The 22226-nt window shown below is 41.2% G+C and overlaps 1 protein-coding gene across 2 annotated transcripts in view; it reads right to left on the minus strand.

Annotated features, from left to right (window-relative positions):
- The window catches only part of pstpip2 (proline-serine-threonine phosphatase interacting protein 2), a 134405-nt gene that overhangs the window by 13698 nt on the left and 98481 nt on the right, over nt 1–22226 (minus strand). For both annotated transcript variants that reach the window (XM_043713006.1, XM_043713091.1), the window contains exons 9-12: nt 19798–19877; nt 4825–4923; nt 4435–4531; nt 1150–1222 (exon numbers count right to left, since the gene is read on the minus strand). In XM_043713006.1, the coding sequence (XP_043568941.1) occupies nt 1150–1222; nt 4435–4531; nt 4825–4923; nt 19798–19877 (349 nt within the window). The remainder of the gene's footprint in view (nt 1–1149; nt 1223–4434; nt 4532–4824; nt 4924–19797; nt 19878–22226) is intronic.

Consider the following 22226-nt stretch of genomic DNA (forward strand, 5'->3'; position numbering starts at 1 on the left):
TTCCTATTGAGATGATTATAAATTCTCTCCCTTATAACCTTTTCCAACACTTTACCCACAGCCAAGGTAAGGCTCACTGGTCTCTAATTCAGGGTTGTCTCTACTCACCTTCTTGAACAAGGGAACAACATTTGCTATCCTCCAGTCTTTTGGTCCTTTTCCTGTAGACAATGACGACCCTAAAGATCAAAGCAATCTCCTCCCTAGCTTCCCAGAGAATCCTGGGATAAATCCCATCCGGCCCATTGGATTTATCTATTTTCACACTTCTCAAAATTGCTAACACCTCCTCCTTGTGAACCTCAATCCCATCTAGTCTCATTGCCTGTTTCTCAGAATTCTCCTCGACAACATTGTCTTTTTCCAGTGTGAATACTGACCAAAAATGTTGATTTAGCGTTTCCCCTATCTCCTCTGACTCCACGTACAAATTGGCCCTAATCTTACTCTAGTCATTCTTTCATTCCTTACATACCTATAGAATGTGCAAGACAAGATTTATTTTACACAGAGGGTGGTGAGTGCCTAGAAAACACTGCCAGAAGAGGTGGTGGAGGCAGATATAATAGTAACGTTTCAAAGGCATCTTGACAGATACATGAATAGGCAGGGTATAGAGAGATACGACCACATAGAGGCAAAAGGTTTTTGGTTTAGAAAGGCATTGTGTGACAACGCAGTCTTGGCAGGCCAAAGTTCTGGGTCCTGTGCTGTACTGTTCTTTGATTTTTGTATTACAACACCATATTACTCATAGTTCTTTTACTCAAACTTCCAGTAAAGGTTTTATTTGCTACATTCTGGACCATCTTCTCACCATTATAGATCTTCTATCAATTTCCCAGCTTTACCAATTCTAAACCAACCTCCTGCTATTACTGATCACTGACCATCATCTGAAATGTATTTTCCCAAACCATAATCAGTTTCAGTGTGTAAGTTAGGACCCAGGAAACAACAAGAAATATATATTCAATTCAAAGCAGATTATGTACCATACATAATATAACCAAAGCTGCCAGGTTTGAGACATCTCATTTATGAAGCGAGAGTCTGATCTAATATAGACTCTGGAACAGACTGAAAGAACCTGATCAGAGTATAAGTAATGCTGAATGATGAAGCCCTTCGCATATTTATAGCACTGACCTCGTGGCAACTGGAGCCCGGCTGGGAGGCAAGCCTCTTTGTCCACTGTAGTAATTCTCATATGGGATGGGGGCTGAATAAGGAGAGCAAAGGACAAAATACAGCCAGTTAATTGCAACCTTTTCTGTTGTATTGTCTGTCGTATTGTGATTATGTATTTTTGCAAGCAGTCTGTACCACACTGAATATTGTAGCAGTCAGGGGAGAGATAGAACAAAAAAGAAGAGGAGTGCAGCTCAGGAACAGGCCCTTCAGCTCTCCAAGCCTGTACCAATCATCATGCCCTAACTAAACTAAAAAACATACCTGCCCTTATTCCATCTGTATACCTCTAATCCTCCGTATTTATGTAACCATTCAGATGCCTCTTAAATGTCACCAAAGTGCCTGTTTTCCACCATCTCTTCTGGCAGTATTCCAGGCTCCTACCATTCTCTGTGTGAAAATCTTCCCTTGCACATCTCGCTTAAACTTTCCCCCTCTCACCTTGAACCTGTGCTCCCTTGTAATTGAAACTTTAACCCTGGGAAAAAACCTCCGAGATCCACCCTATCTATGCCTTTCATAATTTTGTACACCTCTATCAGTTCTCCTCTCAGCTACCATCTTTCCAATGAAAACAATCCTAGTCTTTTTAACCTTTTCTCATAGCCAATGCCCTTGAGACCAGGCAACATTCTGGAGAACCTTCTCTGCACTCTTTCCAAAGCTTCCACTTCCTTCTGGTAGTGTGGCGATCAAAACTACACACAATACTCCAAATGCAGCCTCACAAGGGTTTTATATAGCTGCAACATGATTTGCCAACTCTTGTACTCCATGCCCCAGCCGCTGAAGGCAAGCATGCCATATGCCTTCTTAATCACCTTGGCCACCTGTGTCGCCACATTTAGGGAACCCAGATCTATCTGTATGTTAATGTTCCTAAGGGTTCTGCTATTTACAGTATAATTCACAACTAAATTTGGTTCTCCAAATTGCATCACCTTGCATTTGTTTGGATTGAACTCCAGCTGTCACTTCTGTGCCAAAGTTGCCAATCTATCTACTTCCTGTTGTATCCTTTCACAATTGTTGGTATTCTCAGCCATTCCACTAATCTTCGTGTCATCTGAAAACTTAGTAATCAGGCCATCCAGATTTTACTCCAGATCATTTATTTATACTACAAACAACAGAGGCCTTAACACTGATCCTTGTGGAACACCACTAGTTACTGGTCTCCATTCTGAAAAGCAGTCTTCCATCACTTTCCTCCGTTTTCCATGACCAAGCTAGTTTTGTATCCATCTATCCAGCCCACCCTGAATCCCATGTGATTTTAGTTTTTGTAGCAATCTGCCATGTGGAACTTTATCAAATGCCTTACTAAAGTCCATATAAACTATATCCACAGCCCTTCCCTAATCAATTATCTCTGTAACCTCTTCAAAAAATTCAAACATATTGGAGAGACATGACATTCCCCATACAAAACCATGCTGCCTGTCACTAACTAGTCCATTTTCTTCCAAATGTGCACACATCTTATCCCTCAGTATCTTCTCCAAGAGCTTCCCCACCACAGATGTCAGGCTCACTGGCCTATCATTTCCTGGATTATTCCTCCTTCCTTTGTTAAACAAGCAAGCAACATTGGCTAATATCCAGTCCTCTGGAACCTCGCCTGTGGTCAAAGTGAATGTGACAATACCTGCTAATGCCCCAGCTATTTCTTCCCTTGCTTCTTGCAGTAACCTGGGTTAGATCCCATCTGGCCCTAGGGAATTGTCTACCTTAATGCAATTTAGGATACCCAAAACTTCCTGCTTCAATATATTGACATTCTCTAGAGCATTCACACACTCATTCCTGACCTCAACATCAGTCATGTCCTTCTCCATGGTGAGTATCAATACAGAGTACTCATTAAGGATCTCTCCCATTTCCTGTGGCTCCAAGCATAACTTCCCTCCTTTGTCCTTGAGTGCAACTAGTCTAGCCATTGCTATCCTCTTTATTCAATATATTCATAAAAAGCCTACGGATTTTCCTTGACCCTGTTTGCTAAAGACATTTAATGGCTCCTTTCATCCTTCCTAATTCTGCATTTAAGTTCCTTCTTAGTTTCTATATACTCCTCAAGGACTTCATCAGTTTGTAGCTGCCTAGACCTATTCAATACTTCCTTTTGCCTTTTCACTAAGCTTACAATTTATCTTATAATGGTTTCGGAATCCTGCCACAACTCAAAGGGATTGCTACATTTGACAATGCCAAATCATTATTTACATTAAATAATGCCTAGGAACAATCCAATTTGTTGTTAGATTTTCATTAGGGAACTTAAAAGAGTTCAGTGGTCACTGAAGAGTATATATGGGGTAGCAGTTGGTGAGAATTAGAAGATAGATAGAGGTAGAGGAGGCTGAAAATGTGTTGCTGGAAAAGTGCAGCAGGTCAGGCAGCATCCAAGGAACAGGAGTATCTACGTTTCGGGCATGAGCCCTTCTTCAGGAATCTCATGCCCGAAACATCGATTCTCCTGCTCCTTGAATGCTGCGCTTTTCCAGCAACACATTCTCTGATCTCCAGCATCTGCAGTCCTTACTTTCTCCTAGAGGTAGAGGAGGCACCATGCAGGAAATAATTGTTAAGCTGTGCAACTGGTGAGGACACTTAAGGCCATACGCAGTCTGATACGCTATGAGTAAGTAGTCACCTAGGTTTTGTTTTTCTCTTTTGAGCAAACTTGTTTAAATGTTTTGGCACTACCCAATACAATGCCCAACTGCAAAAAGTAAACTCACTTTAAATGGTTTCACTCTGGGGTCTGACTTGTTCAGTATTAGCATAAGCTGGGTTCATTACACTATAAAACTTAACTGGGTGTTGACCTGATCCTACCACATTTTCAATCCCTATTTGCACCACAGAAGTGCTTTTTTATGCAAACCCTATTTCAGACCATAGTGCTCTTAGATCTGCTTTCAGGTTTCTTTCAATGTCAATCTACACTTACTGCGCAAGACCAGACATTGGGGTGAATCTCCAGTTTTCATTTACTCTCTGTGGAGAAGGCACTGCCTAAAAGAGAGGTATGAACTTGCATCCACAGCCAAAATGATGGTCTCATTCAATAATCTCTGAATAGGACCAAAAAGTTCACTTTGGACCAACAAGACTGTACTACACAAACTAATCCTTGACCATACACAATAGCTTTTCATAAAAACTAACTGTACAGAATGCACATTATGTATTATTGGTTGTATCACAGTCTCCTGCTAAAGGTAACAGCTTTACCTGGTGCAGTATCACCGGTCCTTTTTAAGTCAATGAAGAATTCTAAATCTCTTTGTATGTTGCACTGTTCCAGCACCTTTCGTATTTCTTCGTACATCTAAGGATAAAGCAGAATGAAAGTTGAAGGAGGAACAAAAGAAAAAAAAAGTCTGAATTGCAAGCTGAAAATATGTTAATGTACTGTAATCATCTTGGTGGCACATTATTTACTGTCACATCTGGATACTTTCCAACCAGGGAAACAGTCATGTGAAATCAAATCTGCTGCAAAGATTTTAACAACACTACTTTTAAAGGAGCATCTCCTTTGTATTTTCATTCAGAAAGGCATGAAATAAAAGACAGAGAGAAGAAGGGATCTGAATTGGATGAGATTGCATAACTTCTTACCTCGTCACTGCTCACACACCCCTGGGAGAGTTGATTGGCATGAACCCACATAGCATTACGCATGGTGTGTATTCGCTCACAGTCCTGCTTCTCAAGGAACTGAAATAAAATTAAAATTTCTGTTGAAAAACAAAGTTTAGGCCTTCAACTTAACATTGACCAGAACTTGTCATGTAAAGACAATGGCTACAAGAGCAGGCTAGAGGCTAGGAATAAATAACTAGGAATAAATAGCAAGTAACTCACCCCCTGACTCGCAAAAGCCTGTTCATCTTCAATATGGCACAAATTAGGATGTGATACAATACACCCCACTTGGCTGGATGAGTGCAGCTTGACACCTTCCAGGACAAAGCAGCCTGCTTCATTGGTACCACACCTGCAAACATCCATTTCCTCCCACCAACACTCAGTAGTAGCATTGTGTACTATTTGCAAGATACACTGCAGAAATTCCCCAAAAGATTGCACCTTCCAAACCCACAATCACTTCCTAACAAAAAGACAAGGGCAGCTGATAAATGGAAACACCACCACCTTCAAGTTGTCCTCCAAATCATTCACCAACCTGACTTGGAAATATATCAACATTCCTTCACTGTCACTGGGTTAAAATCCTGGAAATCCCTCCCAAATGACATTGTGGGTCAACCTACAGTGAGTGGACTGCAAAGTTACAAGAAGGAGCTCACCACCACCTTTTCAAGGGCAACTTGGGATGGGCAATAAATGCTGACCAACCAGCAATGCCAATGTCCCACAAATGAATTTTAAAAACTTACCACCAGAGAATATCCTTGTGGTTCTGGCGTGATACTTTCATATAAATATAACCTCATTTCATGCCAGAATGGGTTTCATATTCAACAACTACTAGTTAGTGCGAGCACTCAGACTTTCTCTTAAAATTCTAGGTTTCATGTTTCATCCACAAGATTATCAGGTTGGTTAGAAATTCTAGTATGTAACTACTGGTGAATGAGAGATCTGTTGTAATCTAATTGCCACGTTTTCATGTTTTTGGATTTGATGTGCTCATAATTCGGCATTCAGAATGTCTGAGGGAATCTCACAACATAGACTGCACCCTTTGCTATCCAGTTTTTAAGTGTGGTCAGGGATAAGTGTGAACATCTTGTCAAGTACACCTAATACTGGAATTTAATACTTTCTAACACGTAATTCTCTTTTCAAAATCTGGACTGGATAATAATACTCCTCACATTGAGACGTGGTAACAATAATTATATTTATGCAGCATCTTCAAAATAGTAGCACATCTCAAGGTGCTTCAGAAAGTCAGATAAACCTCAGACAAATTTTTGATAATTAGGTGAATAGGGCTTTTGTCTTCACATTTATTTTACTTAGTATGAACTTAACTTTTCTGATTGAGTGAGAATTCATACTGTTCATGCAGAACTGAAGTGCTATAATGGATTAGTCTGTCTTCTCTAGGGACAATCAACTTAATTATTCCATTGTTTACTTGCTTTAGGCCTATGTTTTTTGGTTGGAATGCAAGCATGTACAAATGCCCCTCTTAGTCTGCTGTAGTCATATGACCTCTACAATGAGGTGCACACACTGTAGACAGATGTCTTATGCCACTTGAATAAAAACTTTATGTTGAATCCACTGCTGTGTTATATACTCAAAACACTGTAGCAGGAGATGGCCTGGGTTTTCATGTGGGTTCAGGAATCATGATTTATGCACTTTGGCACCTTCCAAAATGCACAGATGACCCATCTGTGACTTTGCCTGGAACTTATATTATCTCTCACAGGGCTTGGGCTTGCAACGCATCTTGAGCGCTCTGTTACGAGTCTGGAAGGAGATGCAGAAACAAGCCTGTCTATTAGTCCTGCTCTCAACTATGTTTTAAGGCCCCATGTACCTCATACCATGTTACCTCCTCAGATCATCCATATCATCATTTGCTCCTTTCATGCCTTCAAATAGCCCACACCGCCCCACGCCTCTTAGATCCATTCAATGCCCTCCCTGTATCCCCCATAATCTCCCCCTAGTATTCCCTGTGCAGCACCCACAAACCAAACAATAGTAATAATTCTTTTAAGCTCCTGATAAAAACAAATATTTGAAAATCTAGTAAAACTGCCATTAAAAATGCAAAATTTTATTTTTAACTTATGAACATATGTTAATCTAATAAGTGACCATGGACTTATCTCAACAATACAACGATCTACTCTGAAACCATATCAAAGACTGGCTAATAGTTAAATCAACAGACAATCAGGTTCTCAAACCCAGTCAAGTACAGACTGAGTCTTCTCCAGAAAAAGATTGCTTGTCAATCAATGGTAAGGAGAAAAGGTGTTAAGATTTTTTTTCACATTTAGATTCCCTGTTGGAATTGGTCATTGTTCCTAAAGCGAACATCTCTATTTCTGACCTTACAATCGAAGGATGGTCATGGATGAAACAGTTGGCAATGGGTCGAGAACATTATCCACAGAGACTCCTGCAGAGATGTCCTGAAGTTGCCAGTGATTGGCCTTTAACAACCAAGTATGACTTCAGCTAGTAGAGAAATTTCCTCTGTGCTCCCACTCCCATTTACTTCAATTTTGCTTGGGCTCTTTGATGCCACACTCAGTCAAATGTCACCTTGATATCAAAAGGTAGTCCCTCTCACTTCAAACCTCAAATCCAACTCTCATGTCCATGTCTGGAACAAAAATGTATTGAGGTTTTGAGCAAAAATCTCTTCCTAAAAGCCAAACTGATCATTTGTGAACATTTCCAGTATTTCCTGCTTATAAAATTACATCTCCATCATTTGCAGTTTTTAATTATTTTTCTCTGCCGTGTTACAGTTAGAGACAAAAAAACTGCAGATGCTGGAATCCAAAGTAGATAGGCACGAAGCTGGAAGAACACAGCAAGCCAGGCAGCACCAGGGCTGGGAAGGGAGTCAGGGGATGAGAAGAGAGGTTATTTGAAATTGGAGTACTCAATGTTGAGTCCACCGGACTGTAGGCTACCCAGGCGGAAGATAAGGTGTTGTTCCTCCAATAATAGCTGTGGTTTGTTTTAGCAATGGAGGAGGCTAAGGATGATCATATTGGAAAGATAGTGGTTGGGATAATTGAAATGGGCGGTGACTGGAAGGTCCGATTGGCCCCTGAAGACGCGGCTGCGATGCTCGGTGAGCTGTTCCCTACATTTATGTTCGGCCTCCCCGATGTAGAGAAGACCACATTGGGAGCACCTGACACAATAAACTAGGTTGGAATAGCAGCAGACGAAACTCTGTCTCACCTGGAAGGACTGTTTGGGGCCCTTGATGGAGGTGAGGGGGGTGGTGTACCGGCAGGTTTTGCACCTTTTCTGGTTGCAGGGGAAGATACTTGGGGGTTTGGTAGTGGGGGTGACATGAACCAAGGACTATCGGAAAGAACGGTCCTTGCGGAAGGCAGAGAGGAGTGGGGATGGGAAGATGTTCTTGGTGGTGGGGTCTATTTGGAGTTGCCGCCTCTTCATCAGCTATATCAGCCTCTTCAGTACCTACATCGGCACTGTACCCCAACTCTTCCGCTGTTACATCGATTACTGCATCGGTGCAGCGTCCTGTACCAAGGCTGAACTGAAGCAGTTCATCGACTTCTCCCACAACTTCCACCCCACCCTCAAATTCACTTGGTCCAACTTAGACATCTCCCTCCCCTTTCTTGATTTCACCATTTCCATCTCTGGCGAAAGTCTCCAGACGGTCGGCTAGTACAAACCCACAGACTCCCATAACTACCTGGACTACACCTCCCACCGCTCAGTTTCCTGCAAAAACTCCATTTCATTCTCCCAATTCCTCCACTTTCACCACATCTGCTCAGAGGAGACATTCTGCTCGCGAGCGTCCCAGATATCTACCTATTTTGAATAATGTGCTTTTCTTCCCTCCATCATCCAGACAGCCTTCCACCATACCACCTCCATTCCCCGTTCCACTGCTCTAAACCCCACCCCTCCCAATGCAATAAAGACAGGGTTCCCCTTGTCCTCACCTACTACCCAATCTCCACATCCAACGCATCTTCCTTAAGCACTTCTGCCAACTCCAAATAGATCGCACCACTAGGAACACCTTCCCCTGCCACCTCTCTCTGCCTTCTGCAAGGACCATTCTCTCCAACCCATTGGTTCACACCACCGAACCCCCAGATACCTTCCCCTGCAACCAGAAAAGTTGGAAAACCTGCCAGTACACCAATCCTCTCACCTCCATCCAGGGCCCCAAACAGTCTCCAGGTGAGACAGAGGTTCACCTGCCTCTCTTCCAACCTAGTTTACTACATCAGGTGTTCCTGATGTGGTCTTCTCTACATTTGGGAGACTGAACGTAAACCTATGGAATGGCTCACCGAGCATTGCAGCAACGTCCACAGAGGCTGACCGGACTGCCCAGTCACCGCCCATTTTAATTCCCCCAACCACTCCCTTTCTGACATGACCATCCTTGACCTCCTCCATTGCGAAAACAAACCACAGCTCCTATTGGGGAACAACATCTTATCTTCCACTTGGACACCCTACAGCCTAGAGAACTCAACATTGAGTTCTCCAATTTCAAATAACCTCCCTCTCCATCCCCCTGACTCCCTTCCCAGCCCCTCTCCCTGCCTTCCACAGCTCCCTATTACAAACAGTAACACGGTTCCACTGAGAACCACCTGGAGTCACTGCTGAGCTCAGTACCATATCCATGGCCATTCCTACAGGAACAATCTTTAACCATTATCACATTCATAATCAATAACAACATCTTACATTTATATAGTTCTTCTATATAAGACAACATTCTGACATGAAGAATGATCTTGGCAAGTCCACAAAGGAAACATTACGTGCTGTTGTCAGCTTCACAACAGAAGGAATGTTGGTGTAGTATTTAATACATCATCACAGTATGCTGTCTGCTATGAGGAACCAACTACACAAAGGCTGATTTGAAACTTTTTTTTAGGACAACACAGATTACTTGTAGGTGGTTATGACAGAAAGGATACAAAGTCATAAAGTGCTGTCTTTCAGATATGTCATTAAAAAGCTTTATCTGCCATTCAGTACAATACTTCAGAGAAAAACAGGAGAGCTTTATATGGCCAATATTTATCCTTCAATCATCAAAGCTAAAAGAAAGCAGCTGATTAAGTAATTCATCAAGTTTTTGGGATCTTACTATGCACAAATTGACAGATCTATTTCCTACAACAGTGACTGTACTCAGAAGTACATTATTAGCTATTAAGCACATTGATACATCCTAAGATCATGAAATGCATGACACAAAAATGCAAATTTTATCTTTGCATGTTTGAAATTACTCTACATCTGATCAACCCCCATATTTCGGTACATGTAAGAATAAGTTGCATAGTTAAATTAGTGAAAAAATCTGACTGTAGCATAGATACACAGGATTAGGATTATCATTTAAGTACAGAACATACACTGACTGGACTGGATTCAATGTTTAAATGTGCAGCTTTATCTTACCAATAATTCCTCTAAATGCTTTTATGGTATGTGACCAGTTGCTTGAATGCACAATATTGCACACATGGAGTATCCTAAATGGGGGATCTTGTGAGTGGTCTGCACTGTATATTTTGGAATAGACAATAGGTGCAGGAGTAGGCCATTCTGCCCTTCGAGCCTGCACCACCATGCTTTGCGGCCAAGAATTTGCACAGTTTAGAGGCAACATGGTCAATTGAGCTCACCGGAGGAAGGACAGCAGAGATAACAGAGTTGACCAAAAACACAATGGAAAAGTTCAGAAGGAATTTACATCTGAAGTGTTAACTGATTTGCTTTTCCAATAGTGACTGACTGGCTGGTGCAGTGTTTCCAGCATTTCCTTGCTTTTCTTTATGTTTTCAAGGGTTTTGGCAGAAATAGATTTCATGCAAGAGCTGAGGGTAGAAAGAGAAACTACATTAGCAGTTAGAAAGTTGCTCATCTGGTTTGGAGGTTAGGAGGCATAGCATCCAGTGTGATTAGTGGAGACCAGAAAGATAGGGAGACAGGAAGTAGGGGAGTTGGGAGGGAAGAAAAGGTGACATGCAATAGAGAAAAAGAGAAAGGGATGAGAGAGAGAGAGACATAGGGAGAGAGGCAGTGGCATAGAGATGGAGGAGATGGAGACCAGGGTCGGCAGTTAGGATGGAAGAAGGTAGAGAGAGATTGACAGGATGGAAGGGGAGAGCAAGGAGTTACAGAGAAGGAGGAGATGAGAATCAGCAACGTGTAGAGAGAGAGAGAGAGAAAAGGATCTGGAGCAGAGCAAGAGGTAAGGAGAGAGTTGGTGGAACGGTGAGAGGGAGATGGTGATGAAATAAGAGAGGCAGATGGTGGTGTGGAAGGTAAGGAAAGAGCAAAAGCAGAAGCATGAGGTGGGGGTAGATCACAAGGAAATCAAGGTGAGAGTGAAAGAGAAGAGCAGGGACAGAGAGAGGAAGAGAGGAGGAAGCAAAAGGGAGGTCACAGTCAGAGAGAGACATGATGAAGGTAAAAGAGGTAGAGATGGAAGGAACCTAGAGGAGAGATACACTTCCTCACTGCTGGTTGCTATTTTCAAGTATGAGAACAAGGCTTCCCTGTGAATTATTATTATAAAAATAAAAGCATATCATGTTCTTAAATCACAAGATCAATCCATAAGATGTAGAAGCAGAAGTAGGTCATTCGGTCCATCAAGTCTGAGATTATGATGACCCAGCCTCTAAAGCCATCTGCTGTAAAGAATTCCATAGATTCATTTTCCTCAGTGAGAAGAGCTTCCTCTTCATTGCTGTTCTCACTGATGACCTCTTACTCAGAGTTTATGCCAAGACTCTCCCACAATGGGAAACAACCTTTCCACATCTACCCTGTGCTCCAAGAATTTCGTATATTTCAATAAGGTCACCTCTCTTTCTTATAAATTCCTATGAGTACAGGCCCAACCTACTCAATCACTTCTCATTAGAAAATCTCTCCATATTCAGGACCTAAAAAACATTCTCTGCTCTGCCACCAATGCCAGGATAAGAGAACGAAAACAGTCCATAGTATTCCACATGTGGTCTAATGAATGTCTTGTAAGGTTTTCACAAGATCTCCCTATTAAATACTCAATTTCATTTGAAACAAACACTCCATTTACCTTCTCTATTACCTGCTGAACCTATGTTAAGTTTTGTGATTTATGCATGAGGATTCTCAAATCCCTCTGTGTTGGATTTTTCTTCATTTAAATAATATTTAGCTCTTCTTATTCTTCCTGGCAAAGAGCATGACCTCACATTTTCCACATTAGTGACATAGAGACGTACAGCACGGAAACAGACACTTCGGGGAAACTCATCAATGCCGACCAGATATCCTAAGTTAATCTAGTCCCATTTGGCCTATATCCCTCTAAACCCTTCCTATTCATGTATCCATTCAGATGTCTTTAAAATGTAATTTTTCTTAGTTGCACTCCGATGTCCCGAGATGCTTGAACTCAAACACCAAAGGCAGCAGTTGTGCAGATTCACTGCTGTGTTAGACAGTGGTGTAAGTTTCTTTCTCGTTTGATTGACTGGCCATGTGGTCTCTACCTTTGTCTCTCTTCCTCCTTTTTTAAAATGCCGCTGTTTTAATCTGCTTTTTTTCCTCAAAGTTCCAAAACAGTGCACCAGCTTGTAAAACAATAATTACTGCTCCTGGAATTTGAGGGAATCAGTTCCAACACCTAAACCACCTTAAAAAAGGAGCAACTCTTACAGCCACAATTTTGATCATCCTCCATTATATTCCACATGCCAAGTTTTTGACCATTCACTTAATCTATCTATATCCCTCTTTGATCCTCATCACTCAGCCTATTTTTGTGTCATCTGCAAATTTGGCTATGGTACTTTTATTTTCCTCATCCAAGTCATTAAGACAAATTGTTAATAATTGTGGCACCAACAGTGATCCTTGTGGCATTCCATTAGCTCCAGACTGCATCCTGAAAATGTCACCTTTAACCCAACTCTATTAGTTAGTAAATCCATGCTAATATAATACCTTTTACGCCCTGCCCTTACCTCATTAAGTTGGGTATTTTGAGGTACTGTGTCATATACCTTCTGAAAGTCCAAGTTTATAACATGGACTGATTCCCCTTTATCTATCCTCCTTGTTAACTCCTCAATGAATTTCAATAAATGTATCAAGTATGATTTCCCTGTCATGAAACCATGCTGACTCTGCTTGAATATCTTTTGTATTTTTAAATGCCCTGCTATTCTTTTAAAATAGACTCTAATATTTTCCCACATACGGATGCTAAGCTAACTGGTCCATAGTTAGCTGTTTTGTCTCCCTCCCTTTTTAAATGAGAGTGTTATATTAGTAGCTTACCAATCCTCTGGGACTCTTCCAGAATTGAAGGATTCTTGGAAGGATTACTACCCGTGCACCCATTATCTCTGTAGCTACTTCCTTTAAGATGTATTCCATAAGGTCCAGGAAACCTAGCCCTATTAGTTTCCTCAGTAACATTTTTCTAGTGATAGCGATCCCACAACCAATGGATTAGACCTAAGCTCTGCAGTCTTGCTACATTCAGTCATGAATGGTGGTGGCAATTAAACAACTCACTGGAGGAGAAGGCTCCACAAATACCAATGATAGCAGAGCCCAGCACATCAGTGCAAAAAATAAGGCTGAAGCAATCTTCAACCAGAAGTGTCAAGTGGATGATCCATCTCAACCTCCCCCTATGGTCTCCAGCAGATACCAGTCTTTAGCCAATTCTATTTACTCCACTTAATATCAAGAAACGATTGGAGGCACTGGATACTGCAAAGGCTAAGGGCCCTGACAACATTCCGGCAATTGTTTTGAAGACTTGTGCTCCAGAACTTACCGCACCCCTAGCCAAGCTGTTTCAGTACAGTTACAACATTGGTATCTACCCGACAATATGGAAAGTTGCCCAAGTATGTCCTATGGAGAAAGTGAGGACTGCAGACGCTGGAGATCAGAGCTGAAGAATGGCTTATGCCCGAAACGTTGATTCTCCTGTTCCTTGGATGCTGCCTGACCTGCTGCGCCTTTCCAGCAACACATTTTCAGCCAAGTATGTCATATATATATATATATATATAGCAGGACAAACACAATCTGGCCAATTACTGCCCCATCAGTCTACTCTCAATTATCAGTAAAGTGATGGAAGGTGTCATCGACAGTGCTATCAATCAGCATGTGCTCAGCAATAACCTGCTCAGTGACGCCCAGTTTGGGTTCCGCCAGGCTCACTCAGGCTCTGACCTCATTTCAGCCTTGATCCAAAAATGGACAAAGGAACTGAATTTCAGAGGTGAGGTGAGCGCAACAGCCCTTGACATCAAGGCTGCATTTGACTGAGTATGGCATCAAGGAGCCCCAGGGAGGTGAAAGTGAGGGCTTTTGCCTGAAATGTCGATTCTCCTGCTCCTGGATGCTGCCTGACCTGCTGTGCTTTTCCAGCACCACATTCTCGATCAAGGAGCCCCAGCAAAATTGGAATCAATGAATATCTGAGAGCAAACTCTCCAGTGGTTAGAGTCATAGGTGACACATAGGAAGACAGAGTTCAGTCATTTCAGCTCCAAGACATCTCTACAGGAGTTCCACAGTATGGTGTCCTAGGCCCAACGATCTTCAGCTGCTTCATTAATGACCTTCCCTCCATCATAAGGTCAGAAGTGGGGATGTTCACCGATGATTGCACAATGTTCAGCATCATTTGCAATTCCTCAGACATTGAAGCAATCATGTTCAAATGCAACAAGATCTGGACAATATCCAGGCCTGGGCTGACAAGTAGCAAGTAACATTCATGCAACAAAAATACCCGACTATGACCATCAACAATAAGAGACAGACAATCTAACCACTGTTGTAGGGGGTGGTGTAATTTTTAAATCATTAACTGTTGTAGGCTGACAAGTATCAAGTAACATTCATGCAACAAAAATACCCGACTATGACCATCAACAATAAGAGACAGACAATCTAACCACTGTCCCTTGGCACTCAACAGTATTACCATCACTGAGTGCCCCACTGTCAACATCCTGGAGGTTATCATTGACTAGAAACTCAACTGAACTCACCACATAAATAGAGTGGCTCCAATTGCAGGTCAGAAGCTAGAAATTGTGCAGCAAATAACTCACCTCCTGACTCCTCATAGCACTCAAGAAGCCTGACAGCATCCAGGACAAAACAGCCCATTTGATTAGCACAACGTCTATAAGCATCCACTCCCTCCACTACTGATGCTCAGTAGCAGCAATGTATACTATCTACAAGATGCACTTCAGAAATTCACCAAAGATCCTCAGACAGCACCTTCCAAACCCACGACCACTTCCATCTAGAAGAACAAAGGCAGCAGATATATGGGAACACCAACACCTGCAAGTCTCAAGCCACTCACCATCCTGACTTGGAAATTCCTTTACCGTCACTGAGTCACAATCCTGGAATTTCCTCCCTAAGGGCATTGTGGGTCAACCCACAGCAGGTGGACTGCAGCAGTTCAAGAACACAGTTTACCACTACACCTCAAGGGCAACTAAAGACAGGCAATAAATGCTGGCCAGTCAGCGATGCCCACATCCCACAAATAAATTTTAAAAAACTTATCATATTTATTTCCTCTCCCATTTTGACCCTTGATTATTTAGCATTTTTGGAATGTCATTAGTTTCCTTTACTGTGAAATCAAAGTATTTATTCAATTTCTTTGCTAATTCCTGCGTCGCCATTATGAGAACATAAGAAATAGGAGCAGGAGGAGGCCATCTGGCCCATCGAGCTTGCTTCGTTGATCTTCATCATTGCCTCAGCTCCACTTACCCACCCGCTTACCATAACCCTTATTTCCTTTACTGTTCAAAAATCTATCTTTCCCTTACAAAGATTCAATAAGGTAGCCTTAACTGCTTCACTGAGCAGGGAATTCCACATATTCACAACCCTTGAAATTTCTCCTCAACTCAGTCCTAAATCTGCACCCCCTAATTTTGAAGCTATGCCCCTTAGTACTAGTTTCACCAAGGTGGTAAAAACAATGACTGCAGATGCTGGAAACCAGATTCTGGATTAGTGGTGCTGGAAGAGCACAGCAGTTCAGGCAGCATCCAAGGAGCTTCGAAATTGACGTTTCGGGCAAAAGCCCTTCATCAGGAATAAGGGTTTCACCATTCATATAATAGTCCATTTTGCTGTTATTCCTAGCAAAATGGATGACCTCACATCTACCAACATTACACTCCACCTGCAAGACTTTATTTCCCCAATCTCATTGTCTAAGGAGCCTATGCTCACTTTTACCTCTCTCTTCCTTTTCATATATTTAAAGGAGCTCTTGATCTCCATTTTCAAATTACTTGCAAGCTTACCCACAATATTTATTTTCCCAATAAAAACCCAAAGAACTGCAGATACTGTAAATCAGAAAGCTTTTCCAGCAATTTCTGTTTTTAAGCTCAGCAGGTCTGGTAGCATCCGTCGAGAGAAATCAGAGTTAATGTTTCGGGTCTGAGGAAGGGTCCCCCAACCCAAAATGTTAACTTCGATCTCTCTCTCCACAGATGTTACCAGAGCTTCTGAGATTTTCCCGCAATTGTTTTTTCATCTGTGATGCTTATTTTCTCCCTCTTTGTCATTTATTGAGTTATCTTTCATTGGTTTTGAAACATTAGCATATTGTATTTTCTTTTCTTTGAGTCTGATGCTATGCTTAACTTTCTTGCTCAACCATTATTATCCAAGAAACTTCTTTCTCACTGGGTAAACTTTATTGTGGGCCATAAATGATCTTCTGAAACATCTGCCATTCCTTTCCAAATCCATTCTAGCCAATTCAGTAATTAACTTTATATGAATTTAAATCAGTTGTTTCTGACCCAAGTTTCTCACTCTCAAATTGAATGCTAAATTTTTCCATGTTATGTTGACTGTTACCTCATACAAAGTAGGAACAGGAGTAGTTTGGCCCCTCGGGCCTGCTCCACTATTCAATAGGATCATGACTGATCTGACACATCTCACACAAGAAGGCTTATGTTAGGATGAGACGTGAAGGCTCAGTGAGGGCGCTGGAGAGTTACAAGTTAGTCAGGAAAGACCTAAAGAAAGAGCTAAGAAGAGCCAGGAAGGGACATGAGAAGTCATTGGCAGATAGCATCAAGGAAAACCCGAAAGCTTTCTGTAGGTATATCAGGAATACAAGAATGACGAGAATAAGATTAGGGCCAATCAAGGATAGTCGTGGGAAGTTGTGCGGGGAGTCCGAGGAGACAGGGGAAGCGCAAAATGAATATTTTTAGTCAGTATAAGATAATCAGAGGGTTAGAATATAAGATAATCAGAGGGTTAGATAGGGTGGACAGGGAGAGCCCTTTTCCAAGTATCGTGACGGTGAGCACAAGGGGGCATAACTTTAAATTGAGGGGTGACAGTTATAGGACAGATGTCAGAGGTAGTTTCTTTACTCAGAGAGTAGTCAGGGTATGGAATGCTTTGCCCGCAACGGTAGTAGATTCGCCAACTTTAAGTACATTTAAGTTGTCATTGGACAAGCATATGGACGTACATGGAATAGTATAGGTTAGATGGGCTTCAGATTGGTGTGACAGATTGGCGCAACATCGAGGGCCGAAGGGCCTGTACTGCGCTGTAATGTTCTATCCACTTTCCTGCTCATTCCCCATAACCCTCGATTCTCCTACTGTTCAAGAATCTATCAATGTCAACCTTAAATGTAGACAAGCACTCTGCCCCCACAACTCTCTATGTCAAGGAGTTCCAAAGACTCTCAACCCTCAGACAGGAAATTCCTCCTCATCTTAGTTTTAAATTGGTGTCCCTTTATTTTAAAACTATACCTTAAGGGATCTTGAGTCTGAGATTACTTATTAAAAACTTGCTTCATTGCCGATTACTAGAACCCTGATTGGATCCCCAACATATTGCTCTAAGAAACTGTCCAAACTACAATCTATGAATTCTTAATCATGGCTTTCTCTGCCATTATATCTATACCAATCTCCATGAATATTAATGTCATCCATGATTAACGTACTGCCTTTTTTTTAACCAGTGAACAGTCTACTCCAATCAACTTTTGTAAGTTCCCATCTTATATCATCAAAATTTGCCTTACTTGAATTAAGAATTTTAATTTGTATACAAGGCACATCCTTTTCCATAACTATTTTAAAACTAAGAGAATTATGGTTACTGGTCCCAAAGTGTACTCCCACTAACACTCCAGTCACTTGCCCTGCCTTATTTCCCAGGAGATCAAATTATGCTCCTTCTCTAGTAGGTACATCTACATATTGATAAAGAAAAAAAAGAACACATTTAACAAATTTCTCACCATCCAAACCCTTAACACCACAGCAATCCCCAACTATTACAAGTCTATTAATCTTACATATATCTGAGACCTCTCTACGTATTTGCTTCTCTGTTTCCTGTTGATTGTTAGGGGTGCCTATAGTACAATCCCGTCACCTCGTTTCTATTTCTGAGTTCCATATAGCTTCACTCAATGATCCTCAGTGACTCCAACTGCCTCTGCAGCCAATCCAAACGATCTGATATGAGACAGATCCAAACATACTTCTTGCAGACATAGACTCTAGGGACAGTCAACTGTTCTCTAATCTCCCACACCTGACAGGAGCAGCATTCCAATCCATTGACTGCCATAATTTCCTCTTAAAAATTTGCTAACATAGACATGTCTAAAAAGACCTACACTTTTCTCAAATCCAGTGTTTGCAGAATGATTGCTGCTGACACTCAATACAGGGAGAACTTAAAGCCTTTATTTGACATTATAATACCTAAAAGAAGAAGCTCTAAATGCAACTTTTTTTTTACAAAGTCTGCCCTTCCAATACTCTCAGTTTTTAATTTTGATTTTAAGCGTTCTGTAATAGCTGTAAGATCATATATATCAACCTATATTTTCGTGCCATTATTTCATTTATTTTGTTCCGGAAACAAGATACATTCAGGTAAAGGGTCATTAATGTGCATTTTTACTATTTTTAACTTCTGTGATCCCATTTGCTACTTTTTAAAAATGTTTTTTATCCCTTCCTGTTCCATTGTGGGTACCAATATCCAAATAGCTGCCCTGTAGTGCTATTATATCCTCTTGCTTTGTCAGCCTACATCTCCCCTCTCCTAAACCCTCCCCGTCCAATTAGTTTAAAGCCCTCTCTATGACCCTAGTTATTAAATTCAACAGGACATTGGCCTCAGCACTGTTTAAGTGAAGCATATCCCACTCCTTAACCGCTCCCTTTGACCCTTGCACTAGTGGCAGTGCCCGTTGATCTGAAACCCATGTTTCCCACACCAGAATCTGAGTCATACCTTTAACTCCTTGACTTTATTTACCCAATGCCAGTTTGCTCATGGCTCAGATAGTAAGTCTGAGATTATTACCTTGGAGGTTCTGCTTTCTAATTCAGCTCCTAAATGTTCAAAATCTTTCAGCAGAACCTTCTTCCCAGATCTATTAATGTCATTAGTATCTACATGGACAATGACAACTGGATCTCTACCCCTAACCCCTCCCTCCATTCCAAGTTGCTCTCCAGCCTTAAGGAGATGACTTGGCACAGTGCAGGCAACACAGCCTTCAGGATTGTGCTCACAGCTGCAATGAACAGTATTTAACTCCTCTTCAGAATCGCTGGCAAAAGTTGCCTTAAAAAAGTATAAATATTCAGCATTATTGGTGAAATAAAAAAACGTGATATCAATTTTTTATCTCACTATATATTGTAGTCAATAACAGTTATCCAGATTTGGAGTTTGGATTAGCTTAATCCAATTTGAAAGTCAATTGAATCTCTCTGGACTGCATGTGATATTCAATGTTGTCTTGGTATGTCCACTTACACCTACCTCACACGTCCTGATGTGTTCACTTTGCCACTCCTCCCGGATTTTCTCCAGCGTCAAAACATTCTGTTGGTATGTTCGATCTATAAGGTGGGAAAACAGGATTCAAAATTTTTGGGTGAAGCATTAAGGAGACTAAGCCTATAAACTAGACCAAATGGGAGAAAGTGAGGACTGCAGATGCTTGAGATCAGGGTCAAAAAGTGTGGTGAACATTCCTGATGAAGGGCTTATGTTCGAAACGTCGGCTCTCCTGCTTCTCAGATGCTGCCTAAATGGCTGTGCTTTCCTAGCACCACACTTTTTGATTATAAACAAGGCCACTAGGTAATCCAGTGGAAAACAGAATACTGTGGATGCTGTCAATCTGAAATAAGAACATTACTGAGTTTTGCAACTTCCGATCACGAATTCCGTCCTCCACTATCCTTACATTCCCTCCATATCTTGCTTATGTTTTATTGACTTTGCTGTCAGCAAAATGGACTCATTTTCTTCTTTTCAACCTTCATTACACTTCGTTGACCATCTCTATTTCTCCTTTACCACCATCAGCACTGTGCTTGCCTTTTGCTTTGGGCAGTTTCACAATCTGTTGCTCTTGCTCCTGCTCTCCCTCTCTCGCCTTTCATAAACAGCACCATTATCCAGACCCCAAAACAAAAATATCCAAACACTGCAGATGCTGAAAACTTTAAACAGACACAGCAAATACTCAGCAATAAGTCAGGCAGTATCTGTGGAGAGAGAAACAGAGTTAACGTTTCAGATTCATATCATTCCTGCAGCAGTGTATGGATGGCTCAAACTCAGGAGGCCAAACTGACAATTTCCTTCTGGAAGTAACGATGTATCTACCCAGAAGGAGACATATTTAAACGACATGCAAACAACAGAAATACAAAAGCAGCTCCCAAATTTTTTTTTTGTCATTTATAGGATTACAACATTTAAGTAAAACTTCCTCAGAACTGAAGATGAGTCACTGGACCTGAACCATTAACTCTGCTTTCTCTCCATAGATGCTGCCAAACCTGCTGAGTTTTCCAGCATTTTGTGTTTTTGCTTCAGATTTTCAGCATGTGCAGTTCTTTGGTTGTTTTGTTAAGCCTTACAGGATCCTCCCATTGTCCTTTCTTAAATATGAAAACTTGACTATGGGTCTCTCGATTTCACTTTCAGGGGTTCACCTCATAAAGGTAACAACTCTAATACTTGTAACATTCTAATTGTTGCATATTTATGTGCCTATTTTTTTCACTTTCACCTGTAAAACTTTCAAATGTTCCTCTGCTGCCTTGCATACTCCTGTGAGTCTTCCCAGAAAGAGGACATATAACCCAATATTGAGGATTTGACTTTTTAGTTCAAGACCTTCTCCCTAAACAATTTTATTGGACCTCTAATCTCATGAACATAAACCAATTCAAATGGACTAAGTTCAGTAGATTGCTTTGGGGAATCTTTGGTAACAAATAGTAAGAAATCTAAACCTTAGTCCCAATCCTGTGGGTATTCAGTACAATATGCCTAAATCATGGTTTTGAGAGACTGATGATATTCAATTGACTTCAATTGTGTTTTAACCTAAACTGTTAATGATTTCCTGAAAAACTTTATAAATCACACAACACCAGGTTACAGTCCAACAGGTTTATTTGAAAGCACCGGCATTCAGAGCGCCGCTCCTTCACCAGGTGGTTGTGGAGGTTAAGACTATGCTCACAGAATTTATTGCCAAAGGAGTCCAGTGTCATGGCGTTGTGATGCAGTAAACAATCTTAGATTAAAACTTTCATAATTAATAATGGGATATGCTGGTCTCTGTTCTTTGAAATGTAAATCCCAGAACTTCTTTTAAATTACATTTTCAAGGTAGCTCAGGTTTTAAACAATACGTGTGAAGTCTGTCTGTGCCCCAATGCTATGTCAGATTGACAAACCCTTTGTACAATTTTACAGAGTTTTACATGGATTCATGCAATTTTTGAGCAAATTAAAATGTAATTCTGCGAAAACAAATTCACCCCATAATGAATTTAGGAACGACAGATTGAGTGCGCATGTGATAGAATGTGTGTGTGTGTGTGTGTGGAAAATATGTATTTGCACATGAGAGAAAGGGGGTCTGCGTGTGTGGGTGTGTGAGTATGTAGGGGTGCATGTGTGTGCATGCGTTTGTGTATATCATGCAGTGGGGTCACCTGTGGTATGGCATGTTAGAACTGATCAGATTGTATCGCAAATGATGGCCAAAAACAATTAAAAATACTTCATCAATGTTTTCACTACTACCCTAGCTGTAAATATCCTTAAAGAAATTGGGTTGTCACATCCATGACTGTAAAGGATATACTAACATCCTACTTTTGTTTTTGGTAATGACCCGATACAATCCACTAACACTCAGCTAAATGATTCTTCAAAAACTG

This window comes from Chiloscyllium plagiosum, chromosome 1 (genome assembly GCF_004010195.1).
Source record: "Chiloscyllium plagiosum isolate BGI_BamShark_2017 chromosome 1, ASM401019v2, whole genome shotgun sequence".
Classification (NCBI taxonomy): Eukaryota; Metazoa; Chordata; class Chondrichthyes; order Orectolobiformes; family Hemiscylliidae; genus Chiloscyllium; species Chiloscyllium plagiosum.